The following is a 24,282-nucleotide window of genomic DNA, read 5'->3' as shown; positions in this document are numbered from 1 at the left end:
TTTGATTTTCTCCTCTTAATCTGTCTCATGTCAATTTCACTTTTTAGTCTAGCTGGGAAGGACCTTGAAAGGCAGAGGAAAATTTTTCATCCCGGACACCTGGCCTAGTTGGTAGTACACTTTAACACACTGGATGCTGCTTGTCACAAACATAGCTGTGGCTGGGAGATCCTTGGGACATCTGACCTAGAGCCGACAGAAGGTAAGATTTCTTACCATGTCAGTCTCCTGGAATCTGAGGAGTCTGATAGAGCAAGAATGGTGAGAGTCATTCTCTCTTTCTAAATTCAGATTAGCAGGAGAAAATACTTGTGTAACTAGGTCCTTGGGTTTAGCAACTCTTGGTAAATTTGGTAGAGCACTCTTTTGGAGAAAATAGATTAACCAGAGATAGTCTTTGTTTTCCTTGTTTCTTTTATGTTGTTTGTCATAATAAGGAATTAGCATAGGGCAGAAAGCAGGCATAGGCCCTATAAGCCTGCTGTTTAAAGGACATCTTGGAAACCAAAGCTGCAAAACTGGTGGGTGCGGATCGAACACTTAAAAGCTGTTAGAGCACTTGCCACCTTAAGAAGGTTCCTGTGATAGGATAAATTGGTCACAGAACAGGTTAGATTAACACTTGGCCACCTGCCAACCTCAAGGAAACAGCTGTGTAATGAGGTACACTTGAAAACAACACACAATCCCCAACTCTGTGGCACATTCCTCTTAGGAATGAGTGTGGCTCCAAGACACCCAAGATTTAGCTGAAAGAAAAACCAGATAGGGTTTTTCCCTTTGTCTTGTTCATAGAACAAGCTCCTAAGAGCTTGGCTTTGTGAGCAGTGATAATATGCTCTTTGGTCTCCACCATCTGGAGGAGATACACCTATCTGGGTGCACCTTAATGTCCAATTGAAAGGAAGAGGGATATGAGTCTCTCTCTCTTTCTGTCTGGCCATGCCAGCTCTCAAGGGTGTTTGTCATGAGAAGTCCCAGCCCATAGGAGCCTTTATATTCTCAACCTTCATTTCTTGTTAGTGCTGGAAACTGCCATTATAGGAGCACACGCCTAGTGTCACGGATTATTGTCTTTGACTGGAAGCATCTCAAGATTTTGTTGGAGACCAGCAATGAAGGCCTCTGCTTTCTTAGATTAATTATGGGAGTAAACTTTTGGATCATGAGGGCTGTGTCATCTATGCCCTTTCTCTGGACACCTCTTGTATCTTTGGTTAAGGCATTAAAAGGCTTATTGGTTTGAGTTGCTCATAAGAGATCCTACTCATCAATGGCCCGACGACAGATCCTTTAAATTAGTTAATATTTGAAAAAAGAAGAAAAACATTTTAAACTTAGTTGAATGGCTAGCCTCAGGGATTCCCTTGATAAGATGAAAGAAGAGGAACTAGACTTAAAATAAAGGTCCACATACAACATAAATTCTCCCTAAAATGCCTATTTTAACTTCCCTTTCCCTATAAGGATTTACAGAGAGCACTCCAACTTCATCTCTACGTTCAAATTCTACAGGCTGCTCATGTAATTGCTGAAAGCCAGGAAAGGAATTTAACAAAAGCAATAAGGCTGACTTTGCTTCTACCTTCCAGGGCACTGTAATTAGTTTATGACAGCTTCAGGCATTCCTAGGCAATGTACTTGGCTAGTGTATCCTAGACCCCCAAGGCAAAAGAATTTGTGTCCCCTGGACAGCTGCAAAGCTTTTAAATTATCAAGCCCTTTTAACCTCTACTTTCAAAGGATCCTAGCAAATTTAGAGAGAAATTAAAAAGATTAATCACTAGTCACAACCCTCCCTTCAGAGAGGAAACATGACCAAAATTTCTCCTAGGCCCTCCTATAAATGATCAGGGAAAGGCCGATATTCAGGGACTGTTAGAAGCCCAGATTAAATTGTGCAACCAGAAAGAAGGCTTTTGTTAAAATGCTTCACACAGACTTTACAAAGGCATGAATCTTTTGATTCCCATTTTAATAAAAAATCTGCCTGATATAAAAAAGCAAATTTAGTTAAAAAAAAAAAAAGGGCCAATCCCGTGATATTCAGGCTGTAATCCAGTCCTTTGAGGAATTAGAAACAACTCTCTTTCAAAGCTCTACAAAACCAGAGATGCAACTCTAGAAACAAGTCAAAGCTTACCTCTCTTTACCAATCCCCAAACCTGGTCTATTTCTCTCAAAATGTTTACAGATACTACAGAAGATTACAATTTGGAACAATATTGTTTAGGACTTAAAAGAATAATTAAATTTTAAATAGTAATTACACTGAAACTCTAAAAAAAATTTTTTTTTTTACCTTCTCTGTCCCTTGAAATTATAAATTTAATGTCTTTGAACACAGCCCACAATCACCTGAGACTGAAAAAAAAGCAAAAGGTGGGGTAGGGTGACAGTGGTAGGGGAAGAGGCCTTTCCAAGTACAAACTGCTAAAATGCCTCTTGTGTTCAGACTTGGAAAAAACTTGGATACTTTTCTCTGTGCCTTTGTGATGTAAATTTTCTACATTTATCATCTCTAGGATGTAAAAGCCTTTCTTTTAAATACAAACTTCAGGGGCACCTGAGTCGCTCAGTTGGTTATTTGACTTTTTTTCTTTTTTAAAGTTTATTTATTTTGAGAGAGAGAGAGAGCATGGAGGAGGGGCAGGGGCGGGGTGGGGGGGCAAGAGAATCCAAGCAGGCTCTATGCTGTCAGTGCAGAGCCCAATTCAGGGCTTGTCCCCACAAACCATGAGATCATGACCTGAGCTGAGATCAAGAGCTTATGCTCAACTGACTGAGCCACCCAGGAGCCCCAGTATCAGACTCTTGATATTGACTCAGGTCATGATCTCAGTCATGAGATCGAGCCCCACATTGGGCTCCATGATGAGCTTGGAGTCTGCTTGGGATTCTCTCTCTCTCTCTCTCTCTCTCTCAAAATGAAAAAAATAAACATTAAAAAAAATAAATTTGTAAAAGAGCTCCATTTAGTTGGCTTGAAGACAAGTACTTGTAAGGATTGGGCATTCTAAAACTCAGGAAGATAGAAACTAACCTAAATATTTTTCAAGTTTATGTGATCTCAGAAAATATTCAATATTAAATTTTTTAATGTTTATTCATTTCTGAGACAGAGACAGAGCATGAACAGGGGAGGGGCAGAGAGAGAGGGAGACACAGAATGTGAAGCAGGGTCCAGGCTTTGAGCTGTCAGCACAGAGCCTGATGTGAGGCTCAAACTCACAAGCTGTGAGATCATGACCTGAGCCAAAGTTGGATGCTTAACGCACCAAGTCACCCAGGTGCCCCGAAAATATTCAATATTAAAGCTAATTTAAAGTCGTTGGTTTAGAGTACCTCTTGACTCTTGATTTCAGCTTAGGTCATGATCCACAGGGTCACGGGATCAGGCTCTACATTGGGCTCTATGCTCAGCATGGATTCTCTCTCTCCCTCTCCCCTGCTCGCATGTACTCTCTCTCTCTCTCTCTCAAAAAAAAATTGTTGGTAAGGGGCGCCTGGGTGGCGCAGTCGGTTAAGCGTCCGACTTCAGCCAGGTCACGATCTCGCGGTCCGGGAGTTCGAGCCCCGCATCAGGCTCTGGGCTGATGGCTCAGAGCCTGGAGCCTGTTTCTGATTCTGTGTCTCCCTCTCTCTCTGCCCCTCCCCCATTCATGCTCTGTCTCTCTCTGTCCCAAAAATAAATAAACGTTGAAAAAAAAATTAAAAAAAAAAAATTGTTGGTTTAATTAAAATAGCCATGTCTTTGGAGTTATCAGGATTAAATATAAAACTTTTATCCTGCCTATGTTTACTGAAAGTCAAATAAGTCCATATTATAGCTTACAAAATTTGTCAGGAAAAAGAAACTTAAAATAATGGTTGACTTTGTCTAATACCTTATAAAATTTTGTGGCTAGTCTCAGCATAACAGTTCAGAACAAGTAAATAGATGTAGGGGTGCCTGGTGGCTCAGTCAGTTGAGCGTCTCACTTCAGGTCATGATCTCACAGTTCATGAGTTCGAGCCCAACATTGGGCTCACTGCTGTCAGCTTGTCAGCACAGACCCCGCTTCAGATCCTCTGCCCCTCCCCTACTTGTGCTCTCCCAAAAAATAATAAAAATAAATAGATAGAAAGATAAAATAGTTTGCAGGTAAACTTTTTATTTAAAAAATAATAAAAATAAATAGATAGAAATAAGATTAAATGGTTTGTAGGTAAACTTTTAAAGGGCTACCAAAATCTTCAGTAACCTGAAGTTTTAAAGTTTGGCTAAGTTAAATGTTAAGTTAAATTCATTGAATATCTAGATCATTTCCAAATAAGATAAAATAATGAAACTTTAAGTACCGAACATAGGTTTATCTGTTTTTGTTTCTTTTTTAAAAAATTTGTTGATTTATTTTGAGAGAGAGAAAGTGAATGTGAGCAGGGGAGGGACAAAGAGAGAGAGCATCCCAAGCAGGCTCTGCAATGTCAGTGCAGAGCCCAATGCAGGGCTTGATCCCATGAACCATGAGATCACGACCTGAGCCAAAATCAAGAGCCAGTCACTTTACTGACTGAGCCACCCGGGTGTCCCTCTATTTTTGTCTTATTACAGAGAAACTAAAGATAAATTTGGGTCTGTGAGTAAACCTGGTTTGTTCTTTACTGAAAGACTGTACTATGATGAAGTACACGTTTCTAAGTTACAAAATGTATTCACAAATTTGCCAATCTAAAAAATACTGGTATTATAGTTCACTGTGAAAGTGAGGTACCTCCGTCACAGACCTGCTAATCTGTGACACCAGGCAGGCACTCCTGTAATGGGTCTTCCTGGCACAAACAGGAAACAAAGGTTGAGATGACAAAGGTTCCTATGGGTTGGGACCTCTTAAGAACTGTCATGGCCAGAGAAAGACTTGGAGCCCCATTCTGTTTGGCCACCAAGGTACACCCTGTTAAGTGCATCCTCCAGATGGTGGAGACCAAAGAGAATATTCTCACTGGTCACAAAGTCAAGCTCTTAGGACAAAGAACAAGACAAAAGGAAAAATCCTATCCTGTATATGTGCACTTCAACAGCTTTACCTAAGTGTTGGGTAGCTTGGAGCCACACTAATACTTGAAGGATGTGCCACAGGGTTGGGGACTGTGTGTTGTTTCACAGGGTGCCTTTTTCTTGAGGCTGGCAGGTGATCTGTTATCAATCCAACCTGTTCTGTGACCAACTTATCCTATCACAGGAGACTTCTTGAAGTGGTGAGTGCTCGAACAGATTTTTAAAAAATATATTTTATTTTTTGGAGCACCTGGGTGGCTCAGTTGGTTGAGCATCTGCTTTTGGCTCAGGTCATGATCTCATGGTGGGTTTGTGAGTTCGAGCCCTGCATCGGGGTCTGTGCTGACAGTGAGGAGCCTGCTTGGAATTCTCTCTTTTTTAAAAAATTTTATTTTTTAAGCAAAATCCACACCCACCATGGGTCTCAAACCCACAACCTTGAGATCAAGAGTCACACACTCCACTGACCAAGCCAGCCAGGAGCCTTAGTTCTAACTTCTTTTAAGTGTTCAACCCATGTCCACCAGTTCTGCAGCTTTGACTTCCAAGAAGTCTGTTAGCAACAGCTTTGACTTCATGTACCCATTAACATAGGGCAAAGTTTGTAGGACAAGTGACATAAAAGACACTAAGGAGAACAAAGACCATCTCTGGGGGGAAATAGATCAGTTACCGAAGAGTATCCTACAAAACTCAACAAGAGTCAGTCCCTAAGCCCAAGGAACCAGCCCTACAAGTATTTTCTCCTGTTAATCTAAATTTGGAAAGAGAGAAAAAGGACTCTTATCATTCTTGCTCCATCAGACTCTGTAGATAGAGATTCTCAGAGACTGACATGCTAAGAAATCTTACCTTGTGCCAGCTGTCCTCAGGGACTTTTGGCTATCATAGTGTGTGGGGCGAGCAGGGTCCAGTGAGTTAAGGTGTCCTGCTGACACACGAATTGTCTGTTGGGGAGCAAGAATTTCCTGTCCCCCTCAAGGTCCTCTTAGCTGGACTAAGAATCAAATTGACATGAGACAAATAAACAGAAGAAAACCAAATTCAATTTCACATGTGCAGAGAATCCACACAGACCTGAAAATTCCAAAGATGATCAGGCAAAATAAGGTATTTATGTCATCCTGAACTAAGAGGGTAGGAAAAAAAGAAATATTACAAATCAGCCACAAACATACTAACTAATCACTAATCCCCAGACTGGCAATTTCAAATGCTGTCTAGAGTCTAGTCATTCCTCCAGCGGAAATAGCCCTCCATTCTACTCTGTCTGCTCATATTTTCTACATCATTCTAGATCCAGCTCAGATATCATTTCTTTTATGCAAAGTTTTTTGATGTGCTCAGAGCATATAACTCCCTTCTTTATCTGTTTTCCATAACACTAGTTAATGCTTCTAAAACAGCACATTTCAGATGAAATTATAATTATTCACCTATCTCACATACTGGAACATAAGTTCTTAAGGTAAGGCCTCAGATCTTGTAATGACACCCACAGTGTCAGGGCAAAAGCAGGTCTGCAAGCCCTGTGACTTGAATAGAAATCTCAAGGAGTCTCATTACACAGTAATGGGCTCAAAATATAGGAAGAAAGGTAAGGAGTAGTATAGCAGCATCTTGCTTTGAGATAATCTCCGGGAGTTGCACATAATCCTGGGACCACGATAGCAAGGGTTGCTTGATACTTGTTTTTCTTAGATATTCAATCAGGAGCAAATCTCCTATTTTTGTCTCTGTTTCAATTACTTCTACAGGAAAGTCCTGTTACCCTCCTGTCTTCCTCCTGTTTCTCCTTTGGAGTGTGCTGAATATTTTCCATTTCTCCTGCCTTCCAGCTCTATTTTGTGTTTGTCTTTTATGCCTACTCTGTGTTCAGGAAGGTGATTTCTATAGATGCATAAACTGAGATGTTAGTTCCCTTCTGAGTTCTGAATAAATTCAGAGCATTGGACATTGAGAAAGTCAGAGTATTTATTCCCTCAATCCTACCCTGTCAGGCTATAGTTCAGGCAGTGGTTGTATCGCTTTACTATAGACACATCTCCCGTTGAGGCATCCACTCTTTCTTTCCTAAAGGTCTATTTGGATCCCAGTAATGCCCTCCTTCCCTCATCCTTTCCAACTTAGGATGGTAACCTCTTCCTGCTTATGCTAGTCTCTGAGTACTTTATAATATCTTGTTATTTACCTTAATCCTACCCACCCTCTGAAAATCGTCTCATCGTTACATTCTCTTTAATTAGCCTTTTTGAGTATGCCACCTGTTTCTTCCCAGGCCACTGACAAATTAAAGGAAGATACTCAAATTTCCATTACCCTCTGCTCCTGCCCCTTTATAGGCATCTCAGTGGTGGGTCCTGGTGCCAAACTTGGTGAGGGCAGACTCCAATTGAACGAGAAATAACCTGGGCTTTGGGAGTGATGCCTCTAGCCTCATACAAATAACAATTTGTTCAGTCCAGAATAGCCTCCATGCAAAGCCTTCCTCATCTCACTGACCCCTGATGCATACATAAAAATGGAGCTTGCTTACCTGCTGAAAAAGCCAGGAAGTAGTCACTCTTCTTAAAGTTGCCACTTTCATCCAGGAAGTGGCCAGGATCAAACTGATCTGGGTTGGGAAACTCTTTGTCATCATACAGGACAGAAGTCAGAGATGTTAATATGGTTGTGCCCTGATATAAAGAGAAACAGATAAACTGGATTATGATGAAGGTCATGGAGCCTGAAATCCTTTTGTTTTATAGATGAGGAGACTGAGACACAGAAGTGATTTATTTACTCCATGTCACAGAACAAACTAATGACCAACCCTAACAGGTTTTAAATCATGTAATGGCAGTCCAAAGCACTGTTAACAGACTCCAAACTTTGTAGCCTGACACCAGCACTTGCTTTTCAGAAAACTAAGGGAGCTCCCTAGAGTACACTGTTGACCAGTGGATTTCAGTATTGTCTCAAGGTGCTGATGCCACTGAAAATGAGGTCTTCAAAACTCTACTTGAGTGGCCATATTCTTGAAAGCCCTTCATCTTCCCATCAAGATGACAAACTTAGGGGTGTCTGGCTGGCTCAGTTGGCAAAGTGTGGGACTCTTGGTCTCAGGGTCTATGGGTTCTGACTTTGGGCATAGAGCTTACTTAAAATTTTTTTAAAAGTAACAAACGGGTAAGTTTAAAAGAGCTATGCTGTTTCAACTGAATTGTTGCATATTATTGTAGAAATGAGAGAGCATTTCTGCTTCCTAGTAGGGTGCTCTTAAACTCATAGATACAGTGCAACATAATGACTTGGAGGTTAGTTTTCAAAATCAACTGAATCTTTGGAAGACAGTATGGTCAGTCCTAGAATAGGCTTCCATATAAAGTTAGTTACAAAACACTTCTCCTGGCTGGTGGGACCATCTACTTCAGACTATAACAGAATAACTGCTTTGGAGTTGTCCTCACGACTAACACGAATATAAATCCAGAAAAAAAAGTATATGAAGAAACAGTTCTCTGGCACAGAACAAGAGGCAATCCAGGATTGTGATACTTCACTAAAGAAAAATTAGGAGGAAAGTGTTGTCAGGCAGAAATTCAGAGTGATTGTAGGATCTACCTAAGAGTTCAGGGAGGTGAGGGTCAAGCAAAGTGCTACTCTTTTTTCAGCTAAGGAGACAGAGATAAAAACTTGGCATCTAGAATTCATGAAGAAGGATACAGGCCAAGAAGAATCTACAAATAGAGAGGATCTCAAAGGTATATAAGACCTATGACCTTATAAGACTCTGTGAGTCCATGATTATGGGTTGGGAGGCACAAACACAGGAAACTCCATGAAGCCTATCAGGGTACGACTGCTTGAGAACTGCAGGTGGATAACACATGTTGTGCAGTGATAGAGGAACTGAGGTTCCAACCCAGCTAGGATGGAGAGAACTTTCTTAGCACCTCAGATGCTAAGGCAACCCCAAACTTCTAAATCGTTGGACTAAGGAACTCACATCAGACTAAGGGCCATGCACAAAGACTAATTTCAGAATTGAAACCAATCCACAACGAAAGAGTTATAGTAAGCCTCACAGACTGAAAAGCATCTGTCAGTAATTTAGCTGCCTGCCAAAATAAAAGTCAATGCTCTTTAAAGGAAGACAGCATAATCCAGACTCCCCACAAGGCATCATTCAAAATATTAAGCATATAATAAATCATTAAACATGTGAAAAAAGAAATGTGACCCAAAATTAAAGAAAAAAAATTCATAGAAACAGACCCCATAATATCCTAGTTGTCAGATTTATCACATAAGAGCTTCAAAGCATATGAGTGTATGAGTGTGTGTTTAACAGACACAGAACAGTCCATCCAAAAGCAACAGAGTACATGTTCTTCTCAAGCACATGTGGAATATTCTTCAGGACAGATAATATGTTAGTGCACAAAATAAGCATTAACAAAAGGCAGAAGATTAAAATCATATCAAGCATGTTTTCTGACCACAGTGATATGAATCTAGAAACATGAACAAAACTGAAAAATTCACAGATTTGTGGAGATGAAATATCATGCTACTGAACAACCAATGAATTAAAGAATAAATCAAAAGAGAAACACATACCCCGAGAGAAATGAAATGGAAATACAACATACTGAAGCTTATGGGATGCAGGAAAAGCAGTTAAAAGAGGAAAGTTCATAGTAATAAATGCCTACATCAAGAAATATGAAAAATCTCAAACAACTTAACTTTATGCCTCATGGAACTAAAGAAAGAACAAATGAAGCCCGAAGTTAGGAGGAGCAAGGAAATAACAAAGATCAGGGTTGAAATAAATGAAATAGAAACTAAAAGAACAATAGAAAATACCAATGAAACTAAGAGCTTGTTTTTTGAAAAGAAAGATAAGCAAAACTGACTAACCTTCAGTTAGTCTCACTAAGAAAAAAGAAAGGACTCTATATCAGAAATGAAATAGGCTATTACAACTGATACCACAGAAATCAAGAGAACATGAGACTGCCATGCATAATTATACACCAACAAATTGGACAACCTAGAAGATATAGATAAATTCCTAAAAACATACAACATACCAAGACTGAATCACAAAGAAATAGAAAATCTGAACAGACCTATTACTCTGATTGAATCAGTAATCAAAACTCTCTCAACAAACACAAGTCCAGGACCAGATAGCTTCACTGGTAGATTCTACCAAATATTTAAAGATGAATGAATACCAATCCTTCTCAACTCTATGTAAAAATAGAAGAGGAGGGAATACTTGTAAATTCATTTAGTGAGTCCAGCATAATCCTAGTACCAAAACCAGACGAGGATATCACAAGAAAAGGCGAATATCTCTGATGAATAAAGACGTAAAAATCCTCAGCAAAATCTTAGCAAACTGAATTGAAGTACAATAAAAGGATCATATACATAATCAAGTGGGATTTATCTCGGGGATGCAAGGATGGTTCAACATCCACAAACCAATGTGATACACATTAAAAAATGAACTATAGGGGCGCCTGGGTGGCGTAGTCGGTTCAGCGTCTGACTTCAGCCAGGTCACGATCTCGCGGTCCGTGAGTTCGAGCCCCGCGTCGGGCTCTGGGCTGATGGCTCAGAGCCTGGAGCCTGCTTCCGATTCTGTGTCTCCCTCTCTCTCTGCCCCTCCCCCGTTCATGCTCTGTCTCTCTCTGTCCCAAAAATAAATAAACGTTGAAAAAAAAAAATTAAAAAAAAAAAAATGAACTATAAAAACCATATGATTTCAGTAGATGCAGAAAAAAGCATCCGACAAAATTCAACATTCACTTATGACAAAAGTTCAACAAGTAAATAAAGAGGAAGGGTACCTCAACATCATAAAGGCCATATATGATAAGACAACAGCAAACATCATACTCAATGGTGAAAGGCTGAAAGCTTTTCCTCTAAGATCAGGAACAAAAGAAGGATGCCCACTCTCACCACTTGTAACGTTTTTTGTGCTTTTTTTGTTTTTGTTTTTTGAGACAGACAGAGCATGAACGGGGGAGGGTCAGAGAGAGAGGGAGACACAGAATCCGAAGAAGGCTCCAGGCTCTGAGCTATCAGCACAGAGCCCGACATGGGGCTCGAACTCACGGACCACAAGATCATGACCTGAGCCAAAGTCAGATGCTTAACTGACTGAACCATCCAGGCGCCCCCCACTCTCACCACTTTTATTCAACATAGTATTACACGTCCTAGTCTAAAGCATTAGCAAGAAAAAGAAATAAAGGGCATCCATACAGGAAAGAAGTAAAACTGTTACTATTTGAAGAAAACACGATATTGTAGATCTAAAGACTCTACCCAAACTGTTAGAATAAACTGATACAAAATCAATACACAAAAATCTGTTGCATTTCTATACATTAATAATGAACTATAAATTAAGAAAACAGTCTTATTCACAATGGCATAAAAAATCTAGTAATAAATTTAACCAAGGAGGTGCAAGATTGTACACTTAAACCTGTAGGACACTGATGAAAGAAATGGAAGAAGACACAAATAAATGGAAAGATATTCTGTGCTCATGGACTGGGGAAAATTAATATTGTTAAAATGTCCCTATCACCCAAAGCCATGTATAGATTCAATGCAATACCTATCAAGATTCCTATGGGATTTTTTCCAGAAATAGAACAAGTAATCCTAAAATTTGTATGGAGCCACAAAAGATCCTGAATAGCCAAAGAAATCTTGAGGAAGAAAAACAAACCTGGAGGCATCAAACTTTGTGATTTCGAACTCTGTTACAAAGCTATAGTCATTAAGACAGTATAGTATTGGCATAAAAACAAACATGGATAAATGAAACAGAACAGAGAGACCAGGAATAAACCCATGTATATATGGCCAATTAATTTCCAACAAAGGAGCCAAGGTATACAATCAAGAAAAGATAGTCTCTTCAATAAATGGTGTTGGAAAAACTGGGCAGCCACATACTAAAGAATAAAACTAGACCCTATCTTACACCGCACACAAAAATTAACTCAAAATAGATTAAAGAATTTCACATAAGACATAAAACCATAAAACTCCCAGAAGAAAACATAGGCAGTAAGCAGCCTGGGCAATGAATACTATGAAGAAAATCCTGTGGGAGTCTAAGCACTATTACATATAAAATTGTATCAACAGAGTAAAAGGACAGAAGCATGTAGTCAGAGGGTAAGATGCCTGGGTTATGACTGTGCCATGCCTGTAGATGGTTATCTATAATCCTACTATTGTGATGGCTGATAACCTGAGATTCTTAAGGAGTAGTACAGATGAAATATCTCTCACCTTGGGAATGAGGTATCCTCTGAACTTAGTGTCCTGAGTCACTGAATGGGGCAGACTGTTGGGGACGAGGTCAATGAATCTCTGGATCTCATGTACCACAGCATCTGTGTAAGGCATGTGGCTCCTGTCCTGCATGCAGGGGCTCCGGTGTCTGCCAACCACACGGTCAATCTCTTCCTGGACTTTAGCTGGCAAGATAGGAATCAGAATTTATGTGAAATGAAAATGTCTTTTGGCTTAATCTTCTTATCATGGTTACATTGTGGTAAGAGATTGGGCAAAGGGAAAATCACTTATGGTTACTACCATAGGGGGAAAAAAAGAAATAATTTGTTTCCTGGGCAAATTGGGATCTCATTAGAGACTTAAATATATGTACATATAAAACATAATTATACCATGAAATTCAGCTCTGATTCTCTGTTTTGTGTACTTTTGTTTGATAACTCAAGGATCTATGATCTTGAAGGCTCACTACAGACCATGCTGTTTAACCACTTTGTGTATGCCAGTATTTTTAGAAAAAATTTTTAAACTTTATTTATTTTGAGAGAGAGACTGGAGGAGGGGCAGAGAGGGAGAAAAGAGAGAATCCCAAGTAGGCTTCATGCTGTCAGTGTGGAGCCTGATACAGGGATCAATCCCAGGATTCATGAGATCATGACCTGAACCGAAATCAAGAGACGCCTAACTGACTGAGCCACCCAGGCATCCTCAGTTTTCATTTTAAGTATATAAGTTCCAGGGGCGCCTGGGTGGCTCAGTTGGTTAAGTGTCCGACTTCGGCTCAGGTCATGATCTCGCAGTCCGTGAGTTTGAACCCCGCGTCGGGCTCTGTGCTGATAGCTCAGAGCCTGGAGCCTGCTTCGGATTCTGTGTCTCCCTCTCTCTCTGACCCTCCCCCGTTCATGCTCTGTCTCTCTCTGTCTCAAAAATAAACAAACATTAAAAAAAATTTTTTTTTAATTAATAAATATGTAAGTTCCAAGAGGGTAAGAACTATCCAGTGCCATAGATGCTTAATAAATAGAACTGAATAAGATATTTGATTCAGCACATAGTAACAAGAAGTTAACATTTATTTAGAATGCAACATATGACAGGCATGTTGTATGACATATTACATTACTTTATAATTCCTCAAAATAGGTCTATGTGTTAGGTATTATTTTATGTGTCTTAAAAATGAGGAAACAGGTCTATAAAAGTAAATATACTTCTCAAGGACACCCAGGTATTACGTGGTTTTTCTCATTTCCAAACCCACAGTCTTAGCAATTGAATAAGATTACTGAAATTTATGTTATGTTAATTGAAATGAAATTTATGTAATTTATGTTAATGAGTTATATTTTTCCTTTATTTGCAAAATATATGATACATAGTTTAAGTAGGACTACTCATTAGTTAAAACAAACGTTTATTAACTTTTTCTTACGAGGGAGAGGCTCTATGAATGTTAGGAAGCATTATCATCTCCCTTAAACAGATGAGGGGCCAAGATAAGCAGAGAGATAGTCATGAGTTGAGGTCACACAGCTACTTACTAGTAAAGTCAGAATCCAAAGCCACTGTAGATAGTCTATAACCCATTTTCTCCAGTACCATGTTGCTACTTTGGTCAAATGGTATTTATCTACTACCTGAAGAAGGAGTCTTTGTTAATGGATTATGTGAAAATTCTGTGGTTTGGTAGCTATCAAGAAAACTTAGGAATTTTAGAGAAGTTTGAAGTTTTACCTTCTCAGGTTGAGAGGCTGGATTTTTATCTAGAAGAGAGTGATTATATAAAGTGGTTAGGAGCTACTTGTAAAATCAGAATGCTTAAAAGAATGGCACAGTAAGGGATGAAAATGGGAAGAAAAGAAAAATACAAACGGATGTGATGTAAGAAAAAATGAAAATGGAAGCAATGTGGAAATATTACACAAAAAGGGCTTTTGCAATATACACAAGACTTAAAGGTTTGGAGAAAAATGTCTTGGTATTCATAGTCATAGTCAACATAGGTCTAATAAGAATTAGTGAAGTTATTTGGCTGAAAGCATGTCACTCAAAGGAAATAGCGCCATTATATCGCACAACGTATGAAAACGGGAATTTTGAGGCTATGCTTGTAAATTGCATCATTTGGAAAGCAGTTATTCTTTATAATGGGAGGACAGAAGGACCTTCAACAAAGGAGAAAAATCTGGTGATGTCATGGAGAAAAGCTTCCTGAGATGTAACTGTACTAAGAGTGTCTTAATGTGCCAAAGCACAGAACACTATACAGTAGTGAAGGAAATATCCTCTGAGATTAGCACTCAATAAAAAAAAAAAAGGAGGAAAAATGGAAAGGTATTTGCAAGAGAAATCATATTTGTGAGGAAGAATTTATTTGCCCAAAAGGGTATATTTGAAAAGAATTTATTTGAATAAAGTTTTATTTAGGGAGTCTCTTTGATAAAGAAAGATTGTAATTTCGTTGAGTCAATCCTTACACTGCAAATTCATTTGAGAAGAAATATCTTTTGATATAGGCTCCTGGGTGGCTCAGTCGCTTAAGCGTTGGAACCTTGATTTTGGCTGGGGTCATGATCTTGCAGTTTTGTGAGTTCGAGCCCCACATCCGGCTCTGTGCTGACAGTGCAGAGCCTGCTTGGGATTCTCTCTCTCTCCCTCTCGAGCCTTCTCACTCTCTCTCTCTCTCTCTCTCTCAAAAACAAATAAACTTAAAAAAATATCCTTTGACAAAAATACATTTATCTGGACATGGAAGGCATGTCAAGTGACATCTTTTTAGAGAAAGCAGAAGGCTGATCCTTTTAGATCCTAAGAAAACTCTGCTTATTGCATCTGTCCCAACACAAATCAGGGACATTCCACCACAGCAGAGAAAACAATGGCCTCTGCCCTTCAAATTTCTGCTGCTGTTTAAATATTTCATTATCTTTTTGTACTATAATTGAATTTGAATTTAATTTATCCAATGACAGGAAGATGTACTAATGATGGAAATATTTTTTTAAATTTTTTTAATCTTTATTTTTGAGAGACAGAGAGAGAGAGACAGACAGACAGAGAGACAGAGTTCAAGCAGGGGATGGACCCAGAGAGAGGGAAGCATAGAATCCAAAGCAGGCTCCAGGCTCTGAGCTGTTAGCACAGAGCCCGACGCAGGGCTTGAACTCACAGCTGTGAGATCATGACCTGAGCCAAAGTGGGACGGATGCCCAACCGACTGAGCCAACCAGGTGCCCCAGAAATATTTTTTTATTTAAATGTTTATTTATTTATTTTTGAGAGAGAATGAGCGGTGGAGGGGCAGAGAGAGAGACAGGGAAAGAAAGAATCCCAAGCAGGTTCCACACTGTCAGCTCAGAGCCAGACTCGGTGCTCAATCCCACAAACTGTGAGATCATGACTTGAGCAGAAATCAAGAGTCAGATGCTTAATTGGCTGAGCCACCCAGGCGCTCCTAATGATGGAAAAATTTTCCTGTGCATTGTCTAGGCAGGTGAAGAGCGGGATAGTTGTCAGTGTCGCCTTCTAATGTCTACCAGGAATTTCATCCTGCCCATCACCTGTGACCATACCTGTGACCTCTGGGTGCTTCAGCAGGAGCAGGAGTCCATACCTCAGGGTGGTGCTCGTTGTCTCTGTTCCTGCACTAATCACATCCCAGACAGTAAAGATCAAGTTGTCCATGGTAAATTCAGACTGTTTATTGTGTTTTTCCTAGAAATAATGTGTTAGAATTACTTGATAAATGAAAGAGCCTCAGAGGTAACATAACTCAATATGACACCGTTATCTGGTGTGAGGGCTACAGTTAAAATATACTCAGAGTTATAAACTTCCAACAAGCCCTTTCTGATTCTTCACTTTCTCATCCCCTAGAGTCGATCAGTTCCTCTATAATTTCTTTGAAACATAATTTTTATCAAGTCCTCACTGCTACTCACTGTCCATTCTAGTATCTAATTACCTATTTTATAATGTCTGTTTTTCTCATTCCAGCCTCCAGAACCACCCATCCCCCACAATGCAGCTATATTCCCAACCTCATCAGTCATCACATCCATGACAGTTGCTCAGTTACAATCAAGATCACCTCTCTGAAAGTTCCACACACTTAATCACTGCACTTACCGTTCCCTGGACCTACTTTATGTCTGTTCATCTAAGCTATAGTTTCTTCAAAACCTACCTCATCTGTGAAGATTTCCTAGTGCCATTCCAAAGGTAAGCCTTTCTAGATTCCTATCTGTTCCTGTGTTCCCTTATCTGTTACATCTTCCATTCTCAGAACTTACTTGATGAAGGATGATTATGTTGTGTATCATTTATCTTGAATGTGTGTGTATTTCAGTCTGTTCTCAAATTAAAAAAAACAGCTTTCACATGATAAATATAAAACCTCCTAAGTCACTTTCAGTGAGAATTTAGAAATATCTCGAGATACCCAATGATTTGCACAATTATAGGTTATGCAAGCAATTAATACATCTTCAGTATATCCCAATTTCACTGGGAAGAACAAAGCTAATCCATGAGTCTCACCACCCACAAAGATAAAGGGTCACATTATACCTTTTCTATTTTGATCAGGAAGTAGTCAATAAAGTCTCGAGGGTTACTGAGGTCCAGGGATTCTTGGTGTTCTTTTATTTTTTCCACAATAAACTTACATTGGTTAGCAATGTTTTTAAGTAACACATTGTGACATCCTGGAAAGTGTATTAAAAGAGGAAAAGCATTGCAGAGCTGAAAGAGGAAAGAATCACTCATTAATTCACTCAGCAAAGTTCTATAGGCTCATATTATGCATCAGACACCAAGTTCTATGCTGAGTAGATAAAGGTAAGACACGCTTCCCTCACTAGAACATACTTGGAACTTGAAGGAGAGAGAACTGACAAAATGTTCGGAGTTAGAGTATGCACAAGTCACAAAGCAATTTCAGAACCATTTAATTTCCCAACCATAACTCTATGAAGGAATCCAGGAGTATATCACCTCTTCCAAAGGAGAATACTAAGGTTCAGAAAGGTTAGTCAACCATTCTAAGACACCAAACTAGCAACAGAGCTAGAACCTAGTGTTCATCCTGGTTTACTTACACATATTTCTACAGCCCCCTAAAAAAATTTGCAGGGCTTTTTTTTTTTTTTTTGTAATTAAGAAACTACATCAGAAAAATTAAAGAAATGGCTAAATTAGCTTATTTTTATTTAGGAGTTTTATACCTTTAAGAATGTGCACATTGCCCTTATTTTTCTGTCCATTGCTAGTCCTAGAGTGTATGGACTCTGCTCTAGACAGTACTTCACGACTTAATACCGTTGTTAGGCACTGAAGCAATTTATTCAGGCTGGTAGCATGTATCCAACTAGACAGAGAATTGAGAAATCTAGATTCTGGGTCTAGCTCATTCCTTGCCTTGGCTAGGCCATTTTGGAAAATATGCTTAATATCTCTGGGTGACAGTTTCCTGGTCCAAAAACGAGTAGATGCTTTGTTCTCAAGAGTCCTTTCCAGGTGGAACACATCATAACCTTTTGATCCACACAGAACTTTAGTTCTTAATGATCATACAACATAAGATACTAACATTTTCTGACACTCTACTATAGTAAGACATACGTTTTACATCACCACCTTCTTCATCTATGGATATAAAAAAGGTTTCTCAAAAAAATACCTTGCTATAATTGATGAACTATACTACATTTCTCTATTACTATATTTCATGTTTTAAATTTCATTTCAATACATTAAATTGATTTGATAAGTCACTAATTGGCTACAAATGATAATTTGATAGACATTACTTTAGCCATTTGGAAATAGGGCAAAGGACCAAGGTAGGCATGAGTGATAGATTACCTAGAAAATTATTTCCCATTTATTTATTTATTTTTATTTAAAAAAATATTTTTTTTAAATGTTTATTTTTGGGAGAGAGAGCATGCGAGTAGAGGAAAGGGGGAGGAAGAGGGAGACACAGAATCCGAAGCAGGCTCCAGGCTCTGAGCTGTCAGCCCAGAGCCTGACGTGGGGCTCGAACTCATGAACTGTGAGATCATGACCTGAGCCAAAGTCAGATGCTTAGCCGACTGAGCCACCCAGGTGCCCTGATTTTTTTTTAAGTTTATTTATTTATTCATTTATTTATTTGTTTAGAGAGATCGTGTGCAAGTGGGGAGGGGCAGAGAGAGAGGGGGGAGAGAGAATCCCAAGCAGGTTCCACAGTGTCAGCACAGAGCTTGACTCAGGGTTCAAATCCACGAACTTTGAGATCATGACCCGAGCCGAAATCAAGAGTCAGATAACCCACTCAGTCACCCAGGTGCCCTGAAAATTATTTCCCATTTAAAAAGAACCTTGGCTGGGGGCACCTGGCTGGCTCAGTTGAAAGACCATGTGGCTGTTGATCCAGGGGTTGTGAGTTCGAGCCCCGTGGTGGGTGTAGAGATTACTTAAACACATTTTTTAAAAAAACTAGAACAAGAATAAAAATAAGGAGAACATTGACATTACCTGTATCCAGGAGTTGCTTGAAATTAGGAGGTTTTCATGAAAATAATTTATCAAGATTGAAAATTTCTCATCATCATACTCAAAACGATTCTGGAAAACAACGGAGCAGATCACATTGCAGGGAGCACAGCCCAGAAGGAAAGTAGGATCACAGGGAGATGCTAAAACAATAAAAGTTAAAGGTTAGAGCACAATTTTCATATAAATCTTAAGTTGACTGTTTTAAACAATTAAGAAGGGTTAACTTCTGGGATTTTTTTTAAGTATAGGAATTCCCTGGACATGTGATCACTATAAACTCAACATGCCTAAAATTTATTGTCCTTCCCCAAACAAAGCTGTCTACTCCAGTCTACTTATTTCCCCCCAAGTGTTCTCCTTGGGGAACTTCCCAAGAGTTCCCCCAAGTGTTCCCCAAATAAGATCCACAAGATAATTCACAAGAATTACTGGGCACAGTCTGGATAAGCATAGGTAAATAATGGAACACTGTACTAGTCTGTTAATAATGTTCTTGATAAACATTTATAGATTAAACCTGTAAAAATATTTAATATATTAAGTTGAAATTTTGCAAAACCATATGCATAGTATAAGCCTCACATCTGTATCCCTCTTCTGCCAGGTCTCCCACCCGTTCTTTGTTGATAGACATCAAAAGTCCAAATGACAGTCATTGAAACTCTATTGCCACCTCCAGAAATTTATTCCAAGGAAGAAAGAAGTGCAAATACTTGTAAAAATGGCATGTTTAATATTAATAGCAGGAAAAAAAAAGGGAAACAACTTGTCTGGACAATATATAACATTGGTTAAAAAACACAATGCCGGGCACCTGGGTGACTCAAATGGTTAAGCACCCGGCTCTTGGTTTTGGTTCAGGTCATGATCTCGAGCTTTTGTGGATTTGAGCCCCACGTTGGGCTCTGCTGGAGGCATGGAGCCTGCTTGGGATTCTCTCTCCCTCTCTCTGCCCCTCCCTTACTTGAGCACTCTCTGTTTCTCTCAACATAAATAATAAACTTAAAAAAAATAATATTGAAAAAAACCCACCATGTAGAAAATAGTACTATAATGGGGCACCTGGGTGGGTCAGTTGGTTAAGTGTCCAACTTCAGCTCAGGTCATGATCTCTGGTTCATGAGTTTGAGCCCCATGTCGGGCTCTGGGCTGACAGCTCAGAGCCTGGAGCCTGCTTCAGATTCTGTGTCTCCTTCTCTCTCTGCCCCTCCCCTGTTTATACTCTCTCTCTCTCTCTCTCTCTCTCTCAAATATAAACATTACAAAAAAATTTTTTAAAAAGAAAATAGTACTATTTCCTTAACAGTGTTCTTGAAAAATATTTAAATATTGAGGTTCAAAAACCATATATGTCTTATGATCCTGATCTTACTCCTTCTCTGCCACGACTCGTCTACCCCTTCGTCTTCCACCTCCTCTCCCAGTCTGGCACGTGCATACACAAATACACACACTGAGCCAATTTGTGCTACCGAGGCTCACTCCATTCACATCCATAATCCTCCAGGTGAGCTATATAGCAGCCCTAAGCACTGAGAAGGATTTGGCATGAATCCTAGTGCTGAACCACTCGTGCTTTTTTTCCTCCTGATTTTACTAAGATATGATTGACAGCACTGTGTAAGTTTAAAGTGCACAGCATAATGACTTGACATATATATACTGTGAAATGTTTGCAATGTTCTCAAGAAGTTACTAGAGAAATTACTTCATTTTTCAAGTTATTGTGGCCAAAACTACTAGCTCATTATCCAAATCCTCGTTCTCCTTGCTTTTCTGTGCACACAGAGAACCACATCTCACACTGCGTCTTAGAGCTGGTATGGTCCTGAGACTGAGTTAAAGCCCATGGAATGTCTGCCATTGTCATACCCAGCCTACTGAAAACCTTATTTGCTCTTTTCTTTGTTCTTTGCTCCTTCTGCTACCCTGCAGAGAGATGAATCCTGGGTGATACTAGATGCCATGTGTTGAAGATATCAAGGCTCCTGTCAACCTGGTGCCTGAAAAGGCTATTGTGCCAACCCCTTCACTTCACTACTGTCATGTGAGCAAAAAGTAAACTTCTATGGTGCTTGAGCCATCAGATTTCTCTGTAGTCTATTTGAAAGAGCATATAGTCCTCCCAAACTATTACTGTTAAATACGTAAAGAAATACACACCATTGGTTTTTCTTAATGCTTCCACCAGATACAAGGCCTCCTCTTGAATTCTGTCTTCAATACTCTTCTTCCCCACGCCCATATTTCGCAAAACCATGAAGGAGAAACGCCGGACTTGCTTCCACTGCTCTCCATTGCTGAAAACAATTCCTATCAGAAAAAAAAAAAAAAAGGGAGGGATGCCTGGGTAGTTTAGTAGGTTAAGGGTCCAACTCTTAATCTCAGCTCAGGTCTTGATCTCAAAGTCATGAGTTCAAGCCCTGCGTTGAAAAAAAAAAAAAAAAGCCTCCTTAAAAAAGAGAGAGAGAAGAATGACCTCCATTGCCATCAATTCTAGCTGAGTCTTTATCTCAGCAAATGATAATGACACTTAAGCAGGAATGTAACTATGGTGTGGTGCCAGCCATAAGAATTCCAATGAGCCCTGCTTAACCTGCTTTCTGTTAGCCCAGCCTCGTATCTGTCAAGACTCTGGGTTTTACATGTTACTTAACTCTTCTTCTCCATCTATTAGCTCCTTTAACCTCAGAATAACTCTGTGAACCAAGCGTTTTGTCTCCATTTTACTGGTGATCATGGAGGCAAAATGCTAGCTCTGTGGACCACACAGCTAATACATCATGGTGACTCCAAGTTGTAGGTGAAATTTTCAGGGCTGATTTTTGTATGTTGTAAGTGAATTGTAGGAGAGGCAACAAAAAGAGTCAATTCTCAAGAGAAGGAGAGAGAGCACTTACTTGTGCACTGGAAGGAAGTTCATGAAAATCTATTCCTCTGATAAGAGACACAGCCTCTGCCCTCCTCATTTTAACATTTCCCTTCTGTGTGTAATGTCTCTGCCATGAAATATGGTTTTAACACCAAGGAAGGTCAATATCAGACTTCTAGAAGCCAACACAATATCAGGAGAAAAAACAATTCTCGTATGATACTTGTCCATAGAGATTTTAAAGAACAGTGTAGAGGAGGAAGTGACTCCATTCAGGCCTTATCTCTTTTTACAGGAACCCAGTGACCCACCAGAGGACTGGACAGTTTAAGGCCAGCTCCAGAAACAAATGGAAGACAGTTCAAGTACTTAACATAAAAACCTTTTTAAATTTATTTTTCTTTCCTCCCTCCCTCCTCTCTCTCTCTCTCTCTCTCTCTTTCTTTTTCTTTCTTTCTTTCTTTCTTTCTTTCTTTCTCTCTTTCTCTCTTTCTCTCTTTCTCTCTTTCTTTCTTTCTTCTTATTGTTGGTCCCCTAGCAACAACTCAGTTCCATTTGGTTCAGCCACCTGAGAACCAAGTGAACTATGTGCCAGGTACTGTTCTAGGGCCTCTTCATATAGAGATAACATATGAGGAGGATCCTATGACCAATTTGGATTTAAAAAGCTTTTTCTAATATCACTCTCAATCCATGTGTACTCACTATGTGTTTTTCTATAATCCTCTTTCCAGAGCTTATCTGTGTATGTATAAGGATTGTATTCTATTGGATTCAAATATTTCTTACGCCTTTTTTTTTGAAGAATAAAAGATTGAAGTCAAGACTGGGAATATTTCAAACCTATGCTGGTTCCATGCACACTATTCAAGTTTCCTAAACTAGTCTCTTGGCAACCATGACTCAGGCCAAAAAGCAAAATGTTTGGTGGCTAGGATAATTGAGTCATTTTCCTTCCTTCTTTTTCTGTCTCTTATTATCTTAACTGAAATGAACATTATCCTAACTGGCCATATTTTCAAATGAACACAAATTTATAGCACATTAATGGTTAGGTGATTTGCTTTCATTGCATTTTATGTTTCATGGAGACACCTTGTCACTTTCCGAATCTAAAATATGGATTAATGATCCTTTATGGAAAAAAAATGTTGGAATTATGATATTTTCATAGGCTTCTCTAAATACTTACAATTTCTCAATCCCTTAGTTTATAAGTCTTTGCAACTTACAAACCCACATATGTTCCCCAAATGGAGACATACCTAATCCCTGGACAAATTTGTCCAGCACTGGGAAAGGGCCTCTGCCAGAAAACACCTCACTCTGATCAATTAGAGCTTCTTTTACTGCTTCATATCCGTATATCACCACAGTGGGCTTGATGCCAAAGTACACAGTGAACACAGGGCCGTAACTCTCTGCTAGCTGGGAAAGCAATATAAGGTACAGGAGTAGTGAGAATTTCAAAACTAAAAATGTAGATAAGTCTCTTTACTCAAGAGATATTTTATACTCACTCACCTAATATAAAAGATCTCAACTTCTAGAACTAGTAACTTAATCACATTAAGTGGTAATTATATTATTAGACACATTGCTATTATTATTATCGTCATCAATAGTTAACCTTTATTCAGCTCCTACTATGTGACAGATATTATATTATGGAATTTATTCATATTCTTTTATTAACTTTTATCTGCCAAACCTACAGCTGCACCAAATTTCTTTCTTCCTATAGTTACAATAATGTGTTTCTTGTCCTGCTTAAGGGAGGCTCCTCCATCTTGTCCCATGTGTAGACTACCAATCATCCCTCATTATCCACTCTCTACGTCTTTTTAGCACTAGAGACCTCTAAATACATAAAGACATGGCAACATGGTTGCAGACATTTCCCAGCTTCCCTGTGCGGCCATGTGACTAAGTTTTCGTGAACTGATATTAGCAGAAATGATGTGTGCAAATCCTACGTTTTTGTATAAATGGTAATTGCATGCCCTCCATTTCTCCCCCTACCCGGGGACTGAAAGGACAGCATGGGAACAACCTCACTGCCTCCATGCACATGAGAACAATAGCCTAGGTGCCCAGGATGGTCAACTAGAAGACAAAGAAAAACTGGTTCTCTAGATGACCGCAAGGAAGAGAGGCAGCCCAGCAGCACTCACCTCGATCTCATGATGTGAGATAGAAATAAGCTCTTATCTTCCTGAAGCCATTGTGTTATTGGGGTCTTTCTGTCATGGCAGCTTCTTTGGTATACTAAATTACTCCTTCAACTTGTCCAAGGTTTGAGTCCTCCTGCTACCTTACAATTCATTCTCCATAAAGCAACCAGAGTGCTCTTTTCACAAGGCAAATGTTAACATGAGAGTCCTTTAAGCACGTTAATGGCATCACATTGCTCTTGTGCTAAAGACCAATATTCTTTTTTTTTAATATTTATTTTTGAGAGAGCGAGAAAGAGAGAGAGATAGAGCACAAGCAGGGGAGGGGCAGAGAG

General features: G+C 39.3%; 1 protein-coding gene and 1 long non-coding RNA gene across 3 annotated transcripts in view; one reads left to right on the top strand and one right to left on the bottom strand.

Moving 5' to 3' along the window:
• Positions 1–24,282, bottom strand: part of LOC115527383 (cytochrome P450 2C21) — a 29,433-nt gene that overhangs the window by 1,105 nt on the left and 4,046 nt on the right. Inside the window, exons 3-9 of one of the 2 annotated variants that reach the window (XM_030334983.1) lie at positions 23,039–23,201; positions 21,065–21,214; positions 18,881–19,041; positions 16,931–17,104; positions 15,922–16,075; positions 12,356–12,543; positions 7,575–7,716 (exon numbers count right to left, since the gene is read on the bottom strand). In XM_030334983.1, coding sequence (XP_030190843.1) covers positions 7,575–7,716; positions 12,356–12,543; positions 15,922–16,075; positions 16,931–17,104; positions 18,881–19,041; positions 21,065–21,214; positions 23,039–23,201 — 1,132 coding nt within the window. The remainder of the gene's footprint in view (positions 1–7,574; positions 7,717–12,355; positions 12,544–15,921; positions 16,076–16,930; positions 17,105–18,880; positions 19,042–21,064; positions 21,215–23,038; positions 23,202–24,282) is intronic. The other variant, XM_030334984.1, reaches the window with a different exon arrangement.
• On the top strand, positions 16,514–22,178 carry LOC115527384. Its single transcript, XR_003972909.1, has 3 exons — positions 16,514–16,582; positions 20,837–20,948; positions 22,069–22,178. It is a non-coding gene; the product is annotated as an uncharacterized LOC115527384 (long non-coding RNA).

Source organism: Lynx canadensis, chromosome D2 (assembly GCF_007474595.2).
Source record: "Lynx canadensis isolate LIC74 chromosome D2, mLynCan4.pri.v2, whole genome shotgun sequence".
NCBI lineage: Eukaryota > Metazoa > Chordata > Mammalia > Carnivora > Felidae > Lynx > Lynx canadensis.
This window is presented reverse-complemented; position numbering and strand designations above follow the sequence as displayed.